Genomic DNA, 18,662 nt, shown 5'->3' with positions numbered 1-18,662 from the left:
AGGTGGGTGATTCGAATCCACCAGATGCTCTGCTGAAGAAGGAGGGACAATCTCCTCCTGTACCAGTCTGATCCAATTTAACAGTACACACACACACACACACACACACACACACACAAGATTAAAAAAAAAGGGCATCATCCCATCAACGAACGAATGGATAGAGAAGCTGTGGTATATTCGCACAATGGAATACTACGCTGCATTGAAAAACAAGGAACTCATGCAATATTGTTCAGAATGGGTGACCCTGGAGGACATTATGCTGAGTGAAATATCTCAGTCACTAAAGGACAAATACTGCATGTAGAAGGAGACTGATATCAGGGTTGGGGTAAGACTGAGGAAAACTGGATAAATTATGTATACTACATTGAAACAGATGAGGGAAAGAATAATTTAAAAGCAATATATGATAGGGTATTATAGTTATCATAAGAGTCCACAATTAAGGTTGCGTAGTGGAGTGTACCTGGGGTGGTGGGAGGAGTGCGGGCAGGGAGATTGTATACCAAAGAAAAATTTTTCTTTTACTTTTTCAAAGAGAGGAGCAAACGGGGGGCAGGGCTGGGGCTGGGGGAGGGCTGGGCAGGGAGAAAAGTGCAACAGTGAATGAATGGAAATCCAAAATCTCTATAAATGTTCATGAAAATTATTTAAAAAAATAAAAATAAAAAGAAAGACATCATCTCGGGAAAGGTGGCAGGTCAGAGAAAGGGAGGAAGACAGTCAATGGGATAGACTGACACAGAGACTGTAACAATGGTTCATGCATGTCAGAGATGGTGAGAATGGTGCCAGAGAGGGCAAAGCTCAGATCTACTGTTCAGAGGGGAGTGAAGAGTCGTAGTCAACTCAATAGCACCTAATAATAAAAGGAGTGATAACAACGATCATGACAATAACTATTAGTATTATTGACAGTTGCAATTTGACTTTGTGGTGCACGTGATTAAGCGTCAGGCTAATCTGGAAAGGTCACAGCCTGGAAAGCCCTGTAAAGCAATTCTACATCACAGCGCACATAGGGTCGCCAGAAGTTGAACTTGACTCAATGGAAACTTTTTGTTGTTGTTTGGTTATTGTTGTTATGTGTCATAGAGTCACTTGCAATTCATAGCAGCCCTATGTACAGCAGCTCTGAACCCTACTCTATCCTGAGCCAACTTTACTGTCTCCAACACAACTACCTCCATTACTCCAGTAACTCAGTCAATCTATCTCATTGAGGGTCTTCCTCTCTTGCGCTGCCCCTCCATCCTCCCAAGCATGATGTCCCTCTCCAAGAACTGGCCCTTCCTTGCAACATGTCAAAAGTATGTTAGATGGATCTTCAGAATCCTTGCCTCCAAGGAGCAGCCTGGTTTCACCCTTTCCAGAAAGAACCTGTTTGTTTCTCTCCTAGCAGTCCATGATGTATCCAATACTCTTCTCCAGCACCACAGCTCAAAGACATCAATTCTCCTTCTATCATCCCGAGTCATTGTCCAGCTCTCTGATGCATAGCAAGTAATTGCAAAGACCATGGCCTGGATCAGGCACACCTTAGTCTCCAGACTGACATCATTGCTCTTCAGGACTCTGGAGATGTCCCTGACAGCAGACTTCCCAATGCAATTTGTCCTTTGATTTCCTGGCTGCTGGTACCAAAAGTGTTGATTGTGGAGCCATGCAAATTAAAGCTGTGAACAATCTCAACCTCTTCATCATTTATCATGATGCTGCCAATTGGCCCAGTGGTAAGAATCTTTGTTTTCCTGATGTTGAGCTGCAATCCATATTGAAGGCTGCAGTCCTTGACCTTCTGCGGCAAGTGCTCCAGGGTCTCCTCTGTTTGGCTTTTATAAAAAAAGCGGACCAAATCCATCTCCCCACACTTAACCCACGTCATTTCATCCTAGCCCCATGAAAGATCTTTGCCACATGCTTTGTTGTGAACTGGCGTTACAGGTGAGGAAACCAAGCCTCAGGGAGGAACGTGGCCTGGTTGAGGTGACAGCTCTCGGATGGGTGTGATGCCCTGAGTCACACTGTGTACACCTCAGTGGTAGAAACCCACCAGAAATGGGACACTACTGAGCACACTGCCTTGAAAGAAGTCCAGCTCCCCACCCAGATATTTCCCCACCCAGGGATTTCTTCAGGGGAGACAGTTCCTCAGCTTCAGGTACAGGGAGCCAAGTCTGGGGGATTATCACATTGCAGTTATTTCTTTTAAGTAAATATTTTTAAAAACAGAAAAGATTTGAAATAAATATAAAAAAGGAAAACATTTTAGATCTTTAAATATATTAAATCTTTAAAATACTTTAAAATAACCATTCATTGACTTGGCAGGTATTACCAAAGATTGAATACCAATTTTTTCCCAAAAGCTCAGAAAAAGCCCATCGCTGTTGCTGTTGTTAGATGTTGTTAGTAGATTCCAGCTCCCAGCTACACAATGTGACAGAGTGGAAATGCCCCATGGAGTTTCTGTCCTTGTCTGTAATATTTACAGAAAAAGCTCTAGCGATGCCATTTTTAAAGCATGTTACACCTAGAATGTTTTTAGGGATATGGCCTAGTGGCAAGAAGCTGTGGTGTAATCCCTAAGGCACGTGGTTCAAATCTACCAGCTGCTCCGCAGGAGAAGGATGGGCAATCTCCTCCTGTGAAATTAGCTGCCTCTGAAAACCCACTGGAGGGTCAGCTATGTGTCAGTTCTGACTCTATGGTACACAACAACAACACACCTAAAATATTTTCTTTTATGTAAAATATGTATAAATAAATGAGTCAATATCCATCTCACCCACTGTGACAGCAGCTACAGCAGCCTTTAACAGCCAGGGATGGGGAGGGCGACAACAGAGCTGATGACTGTAAAGGCTTTGGCAAACTGTGAGCTTGGTCTTGAGTTTGCCCCCTCCATGCTTATCTGCTTCTTGTTTCTGAAGCTGGTTCTCGGGGTGCTAGGTCCTTGCTGGTAAGGAGCCCGCAGTGCTGACTGCTCCAGGGAGGGAGATGAGGTGGTGGGCAGAGGGAGGGGATTCTGCTAAAGAGGCTTTTTGAATAATTATGAGCCCCGCAGAATCTGTGCATTTTCTAATTGTGGCGGTTGATGCCTTATGCACCATGCCTTCTTTTTCTTTCTTTCTTTTTTTTTTTTTTTTGCTGAGTGGGGACTTTTTTCAAGTGTCGGGTTGGACAGAGCCCTGGAATCATCGAGGCCTCCGTTCCAGCTGGTGGGGGCTGGTTCGAGTTATTTTGGGACAGGCGGCTGCATTCAGCACACTCTAGTTAGAAGATGGAAAATAGATGCACATAGCTGGCTGCTGTCTGGGGGAGAGGAAGGGCCAGGGGGAAGACTTGGGCGCGGTGGCCATGGGATCAGCCGGAGCCAGGGTTGGAAGCAGGCCCTGCCATGTTCTAGCTGTGTGGCCCTCAGCAAGCCTGTTCTCTTTTTTTGGCCCCAAGGATAACAGGGGACACTCTCCAATGGCTGTGTTCAGGATTAAGTGAGAGCCCTGTTGGGGCAGTGGTTCAAAGGCTTGAGACCCCCAGTAGTTCTGTGGTAGCAAATATCTGACAATCTACCTCTGTTTGTTGTTCAACAGACCTAATCCCATTTCTCCAGTCACAGAGTCAATCCATCTGATCTTGGACCTTCTTCTCCTGCACTGTCCCTCCACCCTTCTAAACATGATGTCCTTCTCCAAAGACTGGTCCCTCCTGGCAACAACCCCAAAGTGTATCAGACAAAGCTCCAAAATCCTTGCCTCCTGGGTGCAGCTTGATTTCACCCTCTCCAGGACTGACCTGTTTGTTTGCCTGGCAGTCCACAGTATAATCTAGACTCTTAAGGGTTTTAGTAATAGTAACAGAAGTAGCGGAAAGCAGTAGTCAGAACAGAGCAGGGAAAACTACATAGTTCAGAATGAGGAAAGGTGTGCATTAGGGATGCATTCTCTCTCTACACCTTTTCGATCTATATGCAGAACAGATCGTTTGGGAGGCTGGACTTTATGAGAAAGAATGTGGCAACAGGATTGGAGGAAGACTTATCAACAACCTGCGTTATGTAGATGATACAACTTTGCTTGCTGAAACTGAGGAGAATATGAGGTGTTTGCTTCAGATCAAAGGATTACAGTCTTCGATATGGATTGAAGCTCAACATCAAGAAAACAAAGATTCTCACCACTGAGCCAATTGGCAGCTTCATGATAGATGGAGAAGAGATTGAGATTGTTAATAACTTCAGCTTGCTTGGTTCCACAATCAACACTCTTGGCACTAGCAGTCAGAAAATAAACAACAACATCAACAACCACAAATTGCATTGGGAAAGTCTACTGTCAGAGACCTCTCCAAAGTACTGAAGAGCAATGATGTCAGTAGGGAGACTAAGGTGGACCTGATACAGGGCATGGTCTTTGCAATTACTTTCTATGCGTCAGAGAGCTGGACTGTGACTAAGGATAATAGAAGAGTCAATGCCTTTGAATTGTGGTGCTAGAGAAGAGTGTTGAACATAGTGTGGACTGCCAGAAAAACAAACAGATCAGCCCTGGAGAGGGTGAAACCAAGCTGTTCCCTGGAGGCAAGGATTTTGAAGCTCTGTGTCACATATTTTGGGCATGTGGCCAGAAGGGACTGGTCCTTGGAGAGGGACATCATGCTTGGAAGGGTGGAGGGACAGCTCAGGATAGGAAGACCCCAGATGGGATTAATTGACTCAGTGACTGAAGAAATGGGATTAGGTCTGTCAGTGACAATGAAGTTGGCTCAAGATAGGGGTGGGTTCAGAGCTATTGCACATGGGGTCGACAGCAAGTAACAACAACAACAACCACATCAACATCAACATCAACATCAACATCAACATCAACATCAACATTAATTCCTTGCTAACCATCTGGGTAACCTCATGCATGACCAGGTAAAACTTCTCCATTGAGTCTCAATTGCTAACTTCTCAGAAGTTGATTACAACTCTTTTTTGAGGTACCTGTGAGAGGGATGGAAACTCACTTTTCTTCCTGGTAGCCCACTGCTTGCATCACCCAAACCAGAAGAATGATAAAAACAAACAAAATCATACACACACACAAAAAAAACCCCAAACAACAACCCACAGCAACAAACCCAAATATATCTGTTGCCCTCAAGTTGCTTCTGACTCACAGTATCCTCACGAGACAGAGGAGAACAGTCCCGTAAGGTTCCCAAAGCTGTGAATATTTAGAAAAACAGACTGCTCAGGTTTTCGCTAATGAAATGAATGGCTGGTGAGTTTGAACCGCCAACCTTTCAGTTAACAAACAAGCACTTAGTCACCACACTATGATGTCTTCTAGGGACTGCAGGAGGTAGGACCAGGTGAAGGCTGGATTGTTGAGCAGAGCAGAGGCTTAGCTCTTTGAGTCTTTGAGCCTCTACTTCCCAGCCTGGGGGCCTGAGAGGTTGCAATTCCCTAGATGTGGTCAGGGCTCTTGCCCTGTGCAGGTGTCTCCACCAGGCCTGGTAATTTCCCATCACATCACCGGGAAGTAGCTACTTCTTCTTCTAGACATCCCCCAAGGGGAAATTCAGTGACTCTCCAGTATTAAATAAGCCCTGTGGTCAGGTCCCAAAGGCCTCTGGGAAACAGGAACATGTATGCACAAGCAGGTACCTCCAGAGAGCAGTGGGGACTCTACACTGAGTTCCTCAAGGCTCAGATCCGAGCCCAAGAGATATCAGCCTTGGGTACAAGATGGGCAGCCTTTGACAAGTGTGTGGGCTGCTGGTGGAGCTGTGGTGTCAGCAGTGTGTCTAAGTCAAATCTGGGTTGAGCCCTGATTCTGGCTCTCATTTGCTGTGAGACCTTGGGCAACTTCCTTGGCCTCTCTGTGCTTCAGTTTCCTCCTTTATAAAATAGGAAAAAGGATAGAGGGAGCTTCAGTGACCTAGTGGTAAGGAGTTGCACTGCCACCCTGAGGGCAGGCAGTTTGAATCCACCAGCTGCTCCAGAGGAGAAAGTTGGGAAATCTCCTGTGGGATTTACAGCCTCTGAAAACCCACTGGAGGGTCAGCTATGAGTTGGTCTTGACATGACGGCACACAGCAATAACAAGAATCTCACAGGTTAGTGTCAGATTATTAATAATTATAATAATAATAAGTATCCCTGGGCACTTTCCTACCCATTGAAACCCTCTAATGCCCTGAGTATAACATCAATTCCTGGGGCCTTGTTTTTTGTCAATTCTTTCAGAGCAGCTTGAACTTCTTCCTTCATCACCAAAGGCTCTTGCTCATATGTTGTTTCATGAAATTCTTCTGTGTCCGCCAATTCCTTTCGTACATTGACTCTGTATATTCTTTCCATCTTCTTTTAATGTTTCCTGGATCATTTAATATTCTGTCCAAAGCATTCTTAAGTATTTCAAGGCATTCTTAAGTATTGCAACTTGAGGCTTGAATTTGTTCTTCAGTACCTTCAGCTTAAGAAGTGCTGAACGAGTTTGGCCCTTTTGATTTTCTGTCTCCATCTCCTTTGTACAGTTCTTGCAATACTTTGTCTTCACACACTGTCCTTTGGAATCTTCTGTTCAACTCCTTAGCCATGTATGTGCTCACAAAGTTGTACCAAGAAATCTGGAGGCCAACCACCTGGCCAACTGACTGGAAGAGATCTGTATTTGTTCCCATTCTGAAGAAAGGTGACCCAACAGAGTGTGGAAATTATCAAACAATATCATAGATATTCCATGAAAGCAAGATTTTGCTGAAGATGATCCAAAAACGACTGGAACAGCACATCAACAGAGAATTGCTTGAAATGCAGGCTGGGTTTAGAAGAGGCCAAGGTACTAGGGATATTATAGCTAACATCAAATGGATCTTGGCTGAAAGTAGAGAGTATCAGAGGTAGGTCTGTGTTTCATTGTCTATGCAAAGACATTTGACTATGTAGATCACAATAAACTGTAGCTGACTCTGAGAAGAATGGGAATTCCGGAACAATTGATTGTGCTTATGCAAAACCTGTACTTGGACCAGGAGGCAGTTATTAGAACAGAGCAAGGAAACTGCATGGTTCAAAATTGGGAAGGGTGTGCACCAAGGATGTGTTCTATCTCCATATCTTTTCTATCTATATGTGGAACAGATTATCTGGGAGGCTGGGCTCAATGAGGAGAAATGTGGCATCAGGATTTGAGGTAGATTCATTAACAATCTGTGTTATGCAGATGACACAACCCTGCTTGCTAAAACTGAAGAGGACCTGAACTGCTTGCTCCAGAAGGTCAAGGACTGCAGCCTTCAATATGAATTGAAGCTCAACATCAGGAAAACAAAGATTCTCACCACTGGAATGATTGGCAGCATCATAATAGATGGTGAAGAGATTGAAATTGTTAACAGCTTCCATTTACTTGGCTCCACAATCAGCACCCTTGGTACCAGCGGCCAGAAAATTAAAAGGCAAATCACACTGGGAAAGTCTGCTGTCAGAGACCTCTCCAAAGTACTGAAGAGCAACGATGTCAATCTGGAGACTAAGGTGTGCCTGAAACAGGCCATACCTTTGCAATTATCTGTTATACATTGGAAAGCTGAACAATGGCTAGGGATTATAGAAGTAGAATTGATGTCTTTGAGCTGTCATGATGGAGAGGAGCATTGAATATACTGTGGACTGCTAAGAGAACAAACAAATTCATTCTGGAGAGGGTGAAGCTAGGCTTCTCCTTGGAGGCATGGATTCTGAAGCTTCGTCTGACCTACTTTGGACATGTTGCAAGGCAGGATCAGTCCTTGGAGATGGATGTCATGCTTGGGAGGGTGGATGGACAGCGCAGGAGAGGAAGACCCTCAATGAGATGTATTGATTCAGTGACTGGGGAAATGAGGGTAGGGGTGTCAGGGATAATAAGACTGGCAAGGCATCCAGCAGGGTTTAAGGCTGCTGTACATAGGGTTGACAGCACATAACAACAACAACAATGTCCTGAGAGACAAGTATTATTACAGGTATTGGAGCTGTATCATGTGTTATGCATCAGGGAGTGGTGGAAATGGCTTTCATTTCCTTTCTTTTCTCCCTTACTTTACTGATATGTTGTTGCTGTGTACCATGAAGTCAGAATCAACCTATATAGCTCACCCTCCCTCCAGCTGATTGTCAGAGGCAGTAAATTGGACAGGAGGAGACGGCCCATTTTTCTCCTGTGGAGCAGCTGGTGGATTCGAATCGTGTACCTTTGAACTGGCAGTGCAATAGTGCAATTCCTTACCATTAAGCCACCCTTTATGGATATCACGTTATTGACAGCCATGAAAGTGGGCAATTCAGTATACTTACAGATATGAGCAACCATTGCTACAATCAGTTTTATAACATGTTCATCTCTTTTAAAGAGACATCTCATATACTAGAGCAATCACCCTCTCCCGTAGTCCCCAACTGTCTCCCAGTCTTAAGCCAGAACTGCACTTTGGACCCAGGATTCATTAATTTCTCTCTCCTCTCCTCCCTCTCCCCTCCCCTCCCCCTCTCCCCTTCCTCCCCTTCCTTTTCCTCCTCCTCCTCCTCCCCCTCCTCTTCTTCTTCCTCTTCTTCTTCTTCTCCCTCATCCTTCAGCATGTCCCATCAGAAGGATGACCATTTTGTCCCACAAGAAACAGCATCTGCAGCAGCTGAGGCAAGAGGTAAGCCTAGTTTATGCTCTGAGGCAGAGAGCAGGTGCCTTCTGCCCTGTGTGTCCTGCCCACGGGCCTCTCCCTGGCCTTGTTTTCTGGGAAAGCAAGTGAAGATGGTGTCTTGCAGCCACCTTGCAGCACAAAGATAGGCGAGATTGTCACTTCTTACCGGTCGTCAAAGACATCAAAAGACACATTACATTCAGCAAATCTGCTGTCAAGGACCTCTGCAAAGAGCTAACGAGCAAGGATGTCCATTTGAAGACTAAGGTGCACCTGATCCAAGCCATGTTGTGTTTTTTATTTGTGGCTTTTTTCTAATTGCTCCCTATGCACATGAAAGTTGGACCACGCATAAGACCAGACCCCAGCACACAGCTGACACTCATTTGTGCTTGTTCAATGGATGAGTAGAAGTGAGACACCAGCAAGTATTAGGCATTATGTAGGAGAGAGGGAGGGATGCTGTTGCTTAGCAACTAGCAGCTTGTGGTTGCTTAAGGCCTGGATGCTTTGACCTCTAGCTGCTCGCCTTTGTCCTGAGACTTCCTCAGAGGCATGAGCTGAGGATGCTCCCCAGACAGACACTGGACCAGCACCAGCCATACCAGCACTGGGGTGGGAGGCTGAGGAAAACATCTAAGAGGATGGAGTAAGGCTGGTCTGTCATTGTCCTGTTCTCTCCTCTTTGGATCCAAACACAGAAGGAGTCATGATGATAGCAGTTTTAAGAAGAGCTGCCATTGAATGGAAGCATCTGAGGATGCAAACAGTGAATGGATTGGGATGTTCAAGGCCAGCCTGAGGCTTAGATATCTACTTCTGAAAAAATCAACCATTGAAAATCTCCTGGAATTGCTCTGCTCTGATACAGACAAGGTAGCCATGAGGTGGAACTAATCCAACAGTAACCGGTTAGGGTTTCTGGCTTGGCATTTCATGCATGCTTACTACGTGCCAAGCCACGGTATTTTCAATTGCTTCCTATGCATCCAAAAGTTGGGCAATTCAAGGAAGGCTGAAGAAGAACAGATGCCTTAGAATCGCGGTGTTGGTGAAGAGTACTGACTATCTCACGGACTGCCAAAAGAGCAAACAAGTCTGTCTTGAAGACAGTGCAACTGGAGTGCTCCTTAGAGACAAAGATGGTGAAATTCCATCTCAAACACTTCGGTCATACTTTCAGGAGGAACACTAGTCCTTGGAGAGAGACGGTCAGCACAAGAGAGGAAGACTTTCAAAGAGATGGATTGACAAGGTGACTATCACAGTGGAATTGGATACGGCAAAGATCACGAGGCTGGGGCAGGAGAGGGCCAAGTTCAGATGTGTTGCTCAGAGCATTGCTCTAAGTCAGAGTCCTCTCGACGGCCCCTAACAACAGCAACAACCACCGTGTGCCATTTGATGAACACTGTCCCTAACTTCAGGGTGGAGGGTGGGGGAACTGCGATGCAGAGAACGGCAGCCTATTGCCCAAAGTCACACGGCTTTTACATCGTGAAGATAAGATTTAAACCCGGGTCTGTGATGCTAAAGGCTCTCTGGTGGCCTAGGGACAGGAATCTGTGCTGCAATCCCAAAGGGACACTGTTCAAGGCCACCGGCTCCATGGAAGGATGGGCAGTCTCCTCCCTTGTGATTAACTGCCTCTGAAAACCCCCAGGAGGGTTAGCTAGGGGTCGGTTCCGACTCTGCTATATTAAACAACAAATGTGATGCTATAGCCCCATTCCCTGGTTCATTGGAGGGGGTGTCATTCCACATATTCTCTGTCCAGCTGTCTGACCCCCTTCAGGTGAAGCCTGGGGTCCCCATACCCTTCTGACTGAAAGAAGGACTATAGTGTGAGGGTAGTTGTTATGAATCATTGAGTCGAAACCAACCTGTGGCTGACCCGTTAGCAGGTTTTCAGAAGTCATAAGCCACATGGAAGGAGGTTACGCCATCTTTCTTCTGTGAAGCAGCTGATGGATTCGAACCTGTGTCTTGAGGATTGCAGAGCAGCTTTTTACCACTAAGGAGCAGAGGAGAGGAACTCTAAACTCAAACATGTTGCTGTCAAGTCAGAACTGACTCCTTAGCTGACCGGTCACTCCATGAGGTTTCAGAGGCTGTAAATCACACAGGAAAAGATTGTCTTTCTCCTGCAGAGCTGCTGGTGGATTCGAACCACTGGAGGTAGTTTAACAGCACAGCTCTCTACAGATCAGAGTTCTCCTTAGGGAAGGGAAGCTGAGGATATTAGAATGCATGTGTGTGTGGATGTGTATTTTGTGGGCAAGACGTACACAGAAAAACAATAATCACAGTAATACGAGCAGTGTTAATCATAGCAATTGTAGCAATAGTCACTAACACCGCTTGACACTTATCTAACTGTTCCCAGCACTGGGCTGCGTAATCTTCTCAAGCTAGTATGCTAAGGTGGGGGCGTCGAGCCTCAGCCCCAAGTGGCTTGGTTTAAAGTCCCACGTCTGCCTGTGTTTGACTTCAAGAAAGTCACTTGACTGGCCTGAGCCCCTCCATGTCTTCATCTGTTAAACTGTCAGAGTTCAGAACTTGGGCAATTGTGTGGATGGAACGGGACCCCAGAGTCTGACTCAGTGGGCATCTTCAAAGCTGCAAAGTCAGTGTACTGACACATTCGCTGTATGTGTGTTAAGTTTGAGTGTGTTGACATGCCCGCATGGAGGTGCCTGTGTGTATGTGACTGTGAATGTGAGCTTGCTGGTGCATCTACTACTGAAAGTGTGTTTATGTGTGTACTGACCGCTCACTAGGGAAGAAAGTGTGTGTTATGTGGGGCCTGCTCGCCTTCACGGACACATTCACACACTGATACCCCACCATGAACACATGTGAATATGTGTATCTGCAATGTGCTGGCGGTTGACTGGTGGCCATGACGGGCATTTGTGTTCACTGAATGTTCACAGGGGGCTGGTTCTAGGCACTGCCCCACCTGTCACCAAATTGGAGCACTGGTACGAGAAGGGCCCCAGTCCGGTGTAAAGATTTCCTGCTTGCTTTCTCCCGCTAGGCCTCTTGTGGCATGCACACTCAGTGTCCCCCCACCCCCCGACCCCCAGCTGAGCACTGAGGAAGGCCGCGGGGGACCCTGGCTCCGGGCGCTCCGGCTCAGCCTGCAGGGGCGCTGAGCTCGTCTGAGCGCTAGGGGGCAGTGTGTCTGTTCCGATGAAACCCAGCCGCGGAGCCGGCGGAATGCACACCCAGACGCGCGCAGGGGCGCCCGCTCCGTGGAGGCGCCCGCACCCCCGCGTCCCCGGCGTGGCTGGGCCCCCGCAAGGCACACACGCTACACGCACAAACAGGCACGCGGGAGCAGAGAGCAAAGCACGAGGGGTGAGGTGGCCACACACCAGAGAGGCCAGCAAGCAAAGCAAACACCACGCGGGGTGGGTGGGTAGCAGGGCCCGGTGGGGGCATCCACTCAGCCAGGTGAACAAGGACTTGCCTTGCAAGTCTGTAATGAACAATTCTGCATCTTTCCTCCACCTCTAAGATTCTGCTTCTAATGCCGGCTGGTGTGTCTGCCTCTTTCCCAACCCCAAGGCCCCCGTCCTACAGAATTAAAGCCTCTGCAAATTTCCAGTGCCGGTAAGCAAGTCCCAAATTAGTACTTGATAAGTAAGCAAGCAACCCAAGCTTACCTTCTCCTGGAAGGACAGACAGCCTCCCCCTGCCCAACCCCTAAACATGGACATGCACAGAGACACAATCACAAAACCTTCCTCCCTCACCACGGGGACGGAGACCCAACCCAGGCGCAGGAGACCCTCCGCACAACACGCCTAGTGTGCTGGAGAGGTGCGCAGACGCACATCCTGCACCGAGAGACACGACAGGGCCAAATACACACCCTCCTTTCAGACACTCACGCTCCTTGTAAGACCTCACTCTTGGAAGCGGCCCCAGAAAAATAACCCCCCCCCCCCCGTCACCCCTCCTTTGCTTGAACACACAGTCTTCCACAGGAAACCTGCCCAGGTGTGCAGGGGACCCCCACCCAGCCTCGAGTGAAGTCATGCCTTCCCCCTCCACCCCCTCCAGACTGCAGCTCTGTGGGCTGCTCTTCCTGTCTCACTCCAGGGCCCCTGGATGTGTTCAAGCCTGTTGTGTGTCGCCCCCCCTCACCCCTAGACATAGTGACTCTGGGGCCAACTATACACATGCATGCCGCCCCCCCCCCCCGCCCCCAAAAGAGTTCATATCCTTGAGTCCTGAGACTCAGGGCCGGCCATGTATGTGACCAGGGGCCACTGATCCTGCACAGGCCGAAGATTTCCCCACCACTTCCCACAATGTCCCCCCTTTTCGGATCAGGGGGTCCAAGTCTCCTCGGGTGGGGGTGGCCTACTCAGGACCCCCTCATCTCGTTGTGCCCCCAATCAGCCTCTTTTCTCTGGCTCTCACTGCCCTGTCACTTTGCTAAGTAATAATTTCCATGTCCAATTCCATTTCTTTTCTAGTTCTGAAACCTCTAAGCCATCAGCAAGAGGATAGTTCCCATGAAAACTAATTACACAAAATCAATATTTAATCACAGACCAACAACCTGATCCTGCAGAAAAATCCTTTTAAAACTCCACCGCCCTGTACAAATAGTTCTTTCCCGCTGCTTATTTATGGACCCCATTTTGGGTGGGGAGTCATTTTCATTTTTAATTTCAAAAGGCAAAGGGGGGGAAAAAAAAGAAGAAATATACATATATCCGTATCTGCAGTCACTAGCCAGAGGTCTATCTATGAAGGGCCTGCAGTAGCACCTGACTTCAACTCCTTGAGTTTGAAAGTTGCAAGGTTTTATTTTTTTATTGATTCCCCCCCCCCCGAGGGTTAGGGGGGGCAGTTTACTCGAAAGCGCCTGGGGATTCCCTCCACCGGCCTACTCCCTATCTGGCCTTAAGATGAGCCCATTTCCCACCCCTACCCTCCAGCCTTACTTGTTGGGAGGTGAGGGGAACTCAGCGTTTTGCCTTTTCTGCACTAACTCCTGGGACCTATATGCACCGGCGCTCAGGAGGTGGTTAAACTTCGCAACTCGCGCCCGCGACGGTGGAAGGCTTAATCTAAGGCTTTTAAATAAAAAGGGCTCAGGGGTTGGTTTTATGATAACGTTTATTTCATTTCAGATTTCATGCGCAATTTAACAAACGCCAGACAGACTTTGGGCGATAAACACTTTCTTTTGTGGGGAGCAAAAGGCCCTTATTACACACCGTGCTTAATTTTATTTAGATTTAATAGCGATATCAGGGGCACTTCAAAGAAAGTTCTTTCCACCTCCCCTTGGAAGAATGCTGGCCCGCCAGCAAAATCGCCGGGTGCTGGTTTTACGGTAAGGAGGAGAAAAGGCCCTTTGCGCCCCTCCGCCCCCCTTCCACACTTTGGGGCGGAAAATACACTCAACGCTTCTCAACCCCAGTACCTCTAATTCCCAACTTCTAATTGCAAGATAGATTTCAGCCTCGGTGGGGATCAGGAAGATCTAAACATTTTAACTAAGATTATTGGGATAAATATTTCATAAAGAGCAGGGCAGATATTAAATTACTCCTATTGATTTTAGTATCACAATCCAATTCCGTTTCTTGGCCGCTTCAGCTTAATTGATCTCTTAAGGAGGCCAACCTTGCGCCCGCAGAGGGCCTGGGCCTTGGCTTGAGCGCCCGGGGTCTCCGGAGCCGGGCGCGCGGATCTCCTCGCGGCTCCCAGGCGCCTGCCTCACTGCGCCGCTCGGCTCAGCCGAAGTGCCTCCCCCCTTGTAAAGGGACCAAGTGGTCTTGGTTCTTTTGGGTGGAAATCGGCGACTGAAAGCCTAGAAATCCTAGAAATAGGGAAAAGGGGGTGTATTGTGAATAATTGTGCGCGCCCTTCCGAGGGAGGAGCGAGAAAACGCCTGGGTCTCCCGAGGAGAATCCCTACTCCAGGGATCCCAGAGAGCTTTCACCTCCAGCAAAATCCCAGGGTCGGTTAACTTGGGCGCCGCCAGTAAGCAGACAGAGGCGAAGAGCTTAAGCTCCAGCAACACTTCGCTACTTTGCTTGGCAAGTCCAGGGGCTTTGCTTGGCGACCCCATTGTCTGAGCGCCCCGTTCCGCTCCCCGCCAACCTCCCCGCCCCCTGCCCACCCTGCGGGTCTCGCTCCAGTTGGGGGTGGAGAGTTGGGGACAGTGTGAGTGGGGAGGGGGGGGTGAACAAAGCCAAGCTCCCGCCTCTTTCCTCAGCCAGTGCCCTCACCAACTCGCAGCGCCCTGAGGCCAGGGCGCGCCCCTAGAGCATTTGCGCCGGACCCCTAGGCGAGGCGGGCGCGGGGGGACTCCGGAGTTGGGGAAGCGCGGTGGACGGTTGGGGCCTCCGCGGCCAGGACGCGGGACCACCTTAAGAGTGAGCCCCGCCCCGGGCCTGGAGCTGCGGCGGCGCTGATTGGTGCAAATGTAATGGCTGAAATTGATTGCTGAAATGCAAAACTTGTTGCTGCTTCTCCCAGCGCCCGGCGAGAAGCAGACAGAGAGAGGGGAGCCGAGACCCTCCGTGCGCCCCACGCAGAGCCCCCCCCCACCGCTGGCCTGGAGAGGGGTGCGCGGACCCCCCAGAGCTGCCCCCGCCCCCCCATTCGCGGCTCGGAGAGCGCAGCCGGAACGCCTTAGCCTGCTCGCCCAACGTGGCCTCCCGACCCTCCACCGGGTCGGAGGGGACTCGCGAAGCACCTCAGCGCGGAGGCAGAGAACCGGAGCTCCGAAGCGACCTAAACCCTCGTCTCGCTGCCCTGCGGCGCCTGGAACAGGGCTCAGAGACTTCCGCTAACTCCGAGAGCCCAGAACGGAGGACAGAAGTGGCAGCCGGTGGACGTGGCCGCGACGCGGCGCACCGGGGGCGCAGCGCACCCGCCGCTGAGCAGTGGAGTCTTGCTTCCCGTTCCCCCCCCCCCAGACTCTCTTCTCCAACCCCGGACGATCGTCACCTTCTTCTCAAGCCGCGCTGTACCCTCGGCTCCGAGGCCCGCGCGGGCGATGCGGAACGGAGTCTCCCGCCCTCAGACCTGCTGAAGCCGCCGCCGCCGCCGTTCGCCCCGGGCCTCCGGAGATTGTTCGGCGGAAGCTCCGGCTGCGGAGCGCGGGGACTCTGGGGGACGGGGGGGAGGGACTGCTCTGACTGTGCCCGGGCGTTAGCCGTGGCTTGGTAGGGTCTCCCTCCCCGACCCCTTAGCAGCTCCGCCGCCGACTCTGGGAGGCTGCAGGCGGCGTCCTGGGGGCTCCCCAGCTGACCTGACCGGACTTGAGAAAGGTGATCGCTCCACTCTTCCTCTCCCTTTCCCGTCTCCTTCCCCCTACTTAACTTTTTGTCTCTACTGGTCCGAGGCTTGGTCCACTCTGCAAACCCACCCTCGGCTGGGCCAACTGCCCGAGGCATGGGCCCCCAAACACGCCTTCTGGAGACTCTGCGGCTCCGCACGATGTGAGAGCGGCCCGCGCCCGGCAGAGCCCAGCTTTCGAGAGAGGCGCGGAGAGCCCCCCAGACTCCTCACGCCAGGCGAGGTGGCGGTGCGCACTGTTGCCCCAGCGGTGCTGAGCGTCCGGGAGTGCCCTACCTGGGCCAGAACGAGTAGCTGGCCCTCCGGAGGCGCGCGGCGGAAAGCAGGCTGTCATGCTCTATTGATCACCCCCGCCCCCCGCCAAGTATGTTTGGGCTGGACCAGTTCGAGCCCCAGATCAACGGCAGGAACGCTGGCCAGGGCGAGAGGAACTTTACCGAGGCCGGACTGAGCATGAACGCCCACTTCAAGGCCCCAGCTTTCCACCCGGGCCCCCCTCCTGGCCCCGTGGACCCGGCCATGAGCGCGTTGGGCGAGCCCCCGATCTTGGGCATGAACATGGAGCCATACGGCTTCCATACGCGCGGCCACTCCGAATTGCACGCGGGGGGGCTGCAAGCGCAGCCAGTGCACGGCTTCTTCGGTGGCCAGCAGCCGCACCACGGCCACCCGGGCGGTCACCACCCCCACCAGCATCACCCCCACTTTGGGGGCAACTTTGGGGGCCCGGACCCGGGGGCTTCGTGCCTACACGGGGGGCGCCTGCTAGGTTATGGCGGCGCGGCCGGAGGCCTGGGCAGCCAGCCGCCCTTTGCCGAGGGTTATGAACACATGGCGGAGAGCCAGGGGCCCGAGAGCTTCGGCCCGCAGCGGCCCGGGAACCTCCCGGACTTTCATAGCTCGGGCGCCTCGGGCCACGCCGTGCCCGCCCCCTGCCTGCCGCTGGACCAGAGCCCCAACCGGGCCGCCTCCTTCCACGGCCTGCCCGCCTCCAGCGGCTCTGATTCGCACAGTCTGGAGCCCCGGAGAGTGGCGAACCAAGGCACCGTCGACTCGGTGGAATACAATTATCCGGGCGAGGCGCCCTCGGGACATTTTGACATGTTTTCGCCCTCTGACTCCGAGGGGCCGCTGCCTCCTTACACCGGCCGCCAGGTTCCCGGAGGCGCTTTCCCCGGCTCCTCGGCCTTGCCCAGAGCCGCAGGCATGGTGGGCTTGTCCAAAATGCACGCCCAACAGCAGCCCCAGCAGCAGCAGCAGCAACAGCAGCAGCAGCAGCAACAACAACACGGCATGTTCTTCGAGAGGTTCGGCGGGACGCGCAAGATGCCCGTGGGCCTGGATCCCGGGGTGGGCTCCAGGCATCCTTTAATGCAGCCTCCGCAGCAGGCCCCGCCGCCCACCCAGCAGCCTCCCCCGCAACCGCCCCAGCCTCCGCAGCCACCGCAGCAGCCGCCACAGCCACCGCCTGGGCTGCTGGTCCGACAAAATTCGTGCCCGCCTGCGCTCCCAAGGCCCCAGCAGGGCGAGGCAGGCACGCCCAGCGGCGGCCTGCAGGACGGGGGCCCTATGCTGCCCAACCAACACTCCCAGTTCGAGTATCCCATCCACCGGCTGGAGAACCGGAGCATGCACCCTTATTCCGAGCCGGTGTTCAACTTGCAGCACCCCCCTCCGCAGCAGGCGCCCAACCAGCGGCTGCAACATTTCGACGCGCCCCCCTACATGAGCGTGGCCAAGAGGCCGCGCTTCGACTTCCCGGGCAGCGCGGGAGTGGACCGCTGCGCCTCGTGGAATGGCAGCATGCACAACGGCGCGCTGGACAGTCACCTCTCCCCCTCCGCCTACCCGGGCCTGCCTGGAGAGTTCACGCCACCCATGCCCGACAGCTTCCCCTCGGGGCCACCGTTGCAGCACCCGGCTCAGGACCACCAGGCTCTGCAGCAGCAGCAACAGCAGCAGCAACAGCAGCAGCAGCAGCAGCAGCGCCAGAACGCGGCCCTCATGATCAAGCAGATGGCCTCGCGGAATCAGCAGCAGCGGCTGCGCCAGCCCAACCTGGCTCAGCTAGGCCATCCCGGGGACGTGGGCCAGGGCGGCCTGGTGCACGGCGGCCCCGTGGGCGGCTTGGCCCAGCCGAACTTTGAGCGTGAAGGCGGAGGCGCGGGCGCGGGGCGCCTGGGCACCTTCGAGCAGCAGGCGCCGCACTTGGCGCAGGAGAGCCCGTGGTTCCCGGGCCCGCACCCGCCTCCGGGAGACCTGCTCCCGCGCAGGATGGGCGGCTCGGGCTTGCCTGCAGACTGCGGACCGCACGACCCGGGCCTGGCGCCGCCGCCTCCGCCAGGCAGCTCCGGGGTGCTGTTTCGGGGCCCTCTGCAAGAACCGCTGAGGATGCCTGGAGAGGGCCACGTGCCCGCGCTACCCTCGCCGGGTTTGCAGTTCGGTAGCAGCCTGGCTGGCCTGGGCCAGCTGCAGTCGCCCGGGGCCGGGGTGGGGCTGCCCAGCGCGCCCTCGGAGCGCCGGCCTCCCCCTCCGGACTTCGCGGCGCCGGCGCTCGGAGGCCAGCCGGGTTTCCCGTTCGGGGCGGCTAGCCGGCAAGCCACGCCGCACAGCGGCCCGGGCGTGAACTCACCGCCCAGTAGCGGCGGGGG

At 52.3% G+C, this 18,662-nt stretch overlaps 1 protein-coding gene across 1 annotated transcript in view; it reads left to right on the top strand.

Annotated features, from left to right (window-relative positions):
* Positions 1-16,377: 16,377 nt before the first annotated feature.
* The window catches only part of MN1 (meningioma (disrupted in balanced translocation) 1), a 51,422-nt gene continuing 49,137 nt past the window's right edge, over positions 16,378-18,662 (top strand). The window contains exon 1 of the mRNA XM_006890470.1: positions 16,378-18,662. Within this exon, the coding sequence (XP_006890532.1) occupies positions 16,378-18,662 (2,285 nt within the window).

This window comes from Elephantulus edwardii, unplaced genomic scaffold (assembly GCF_000299155.1).
Source record: "Elephantulus edwardii isolate Elephantulus edwardi_28Jun2011 unplaced genomic scaffold, EleEdw1.0 scaffold00089, whole genome shotgun sequence".
Lineage (NCBI taxonomy): Eukaryota > Metazoa > Chordata > Mammalia > Macroscelidea > Macroscelididae > Elephantulus > Elephantulus edwardii.
Note: the sequence above shows the minus strand (reverse complement) of the source record. Positions and strands in the feature narration are given on the sequence as shown.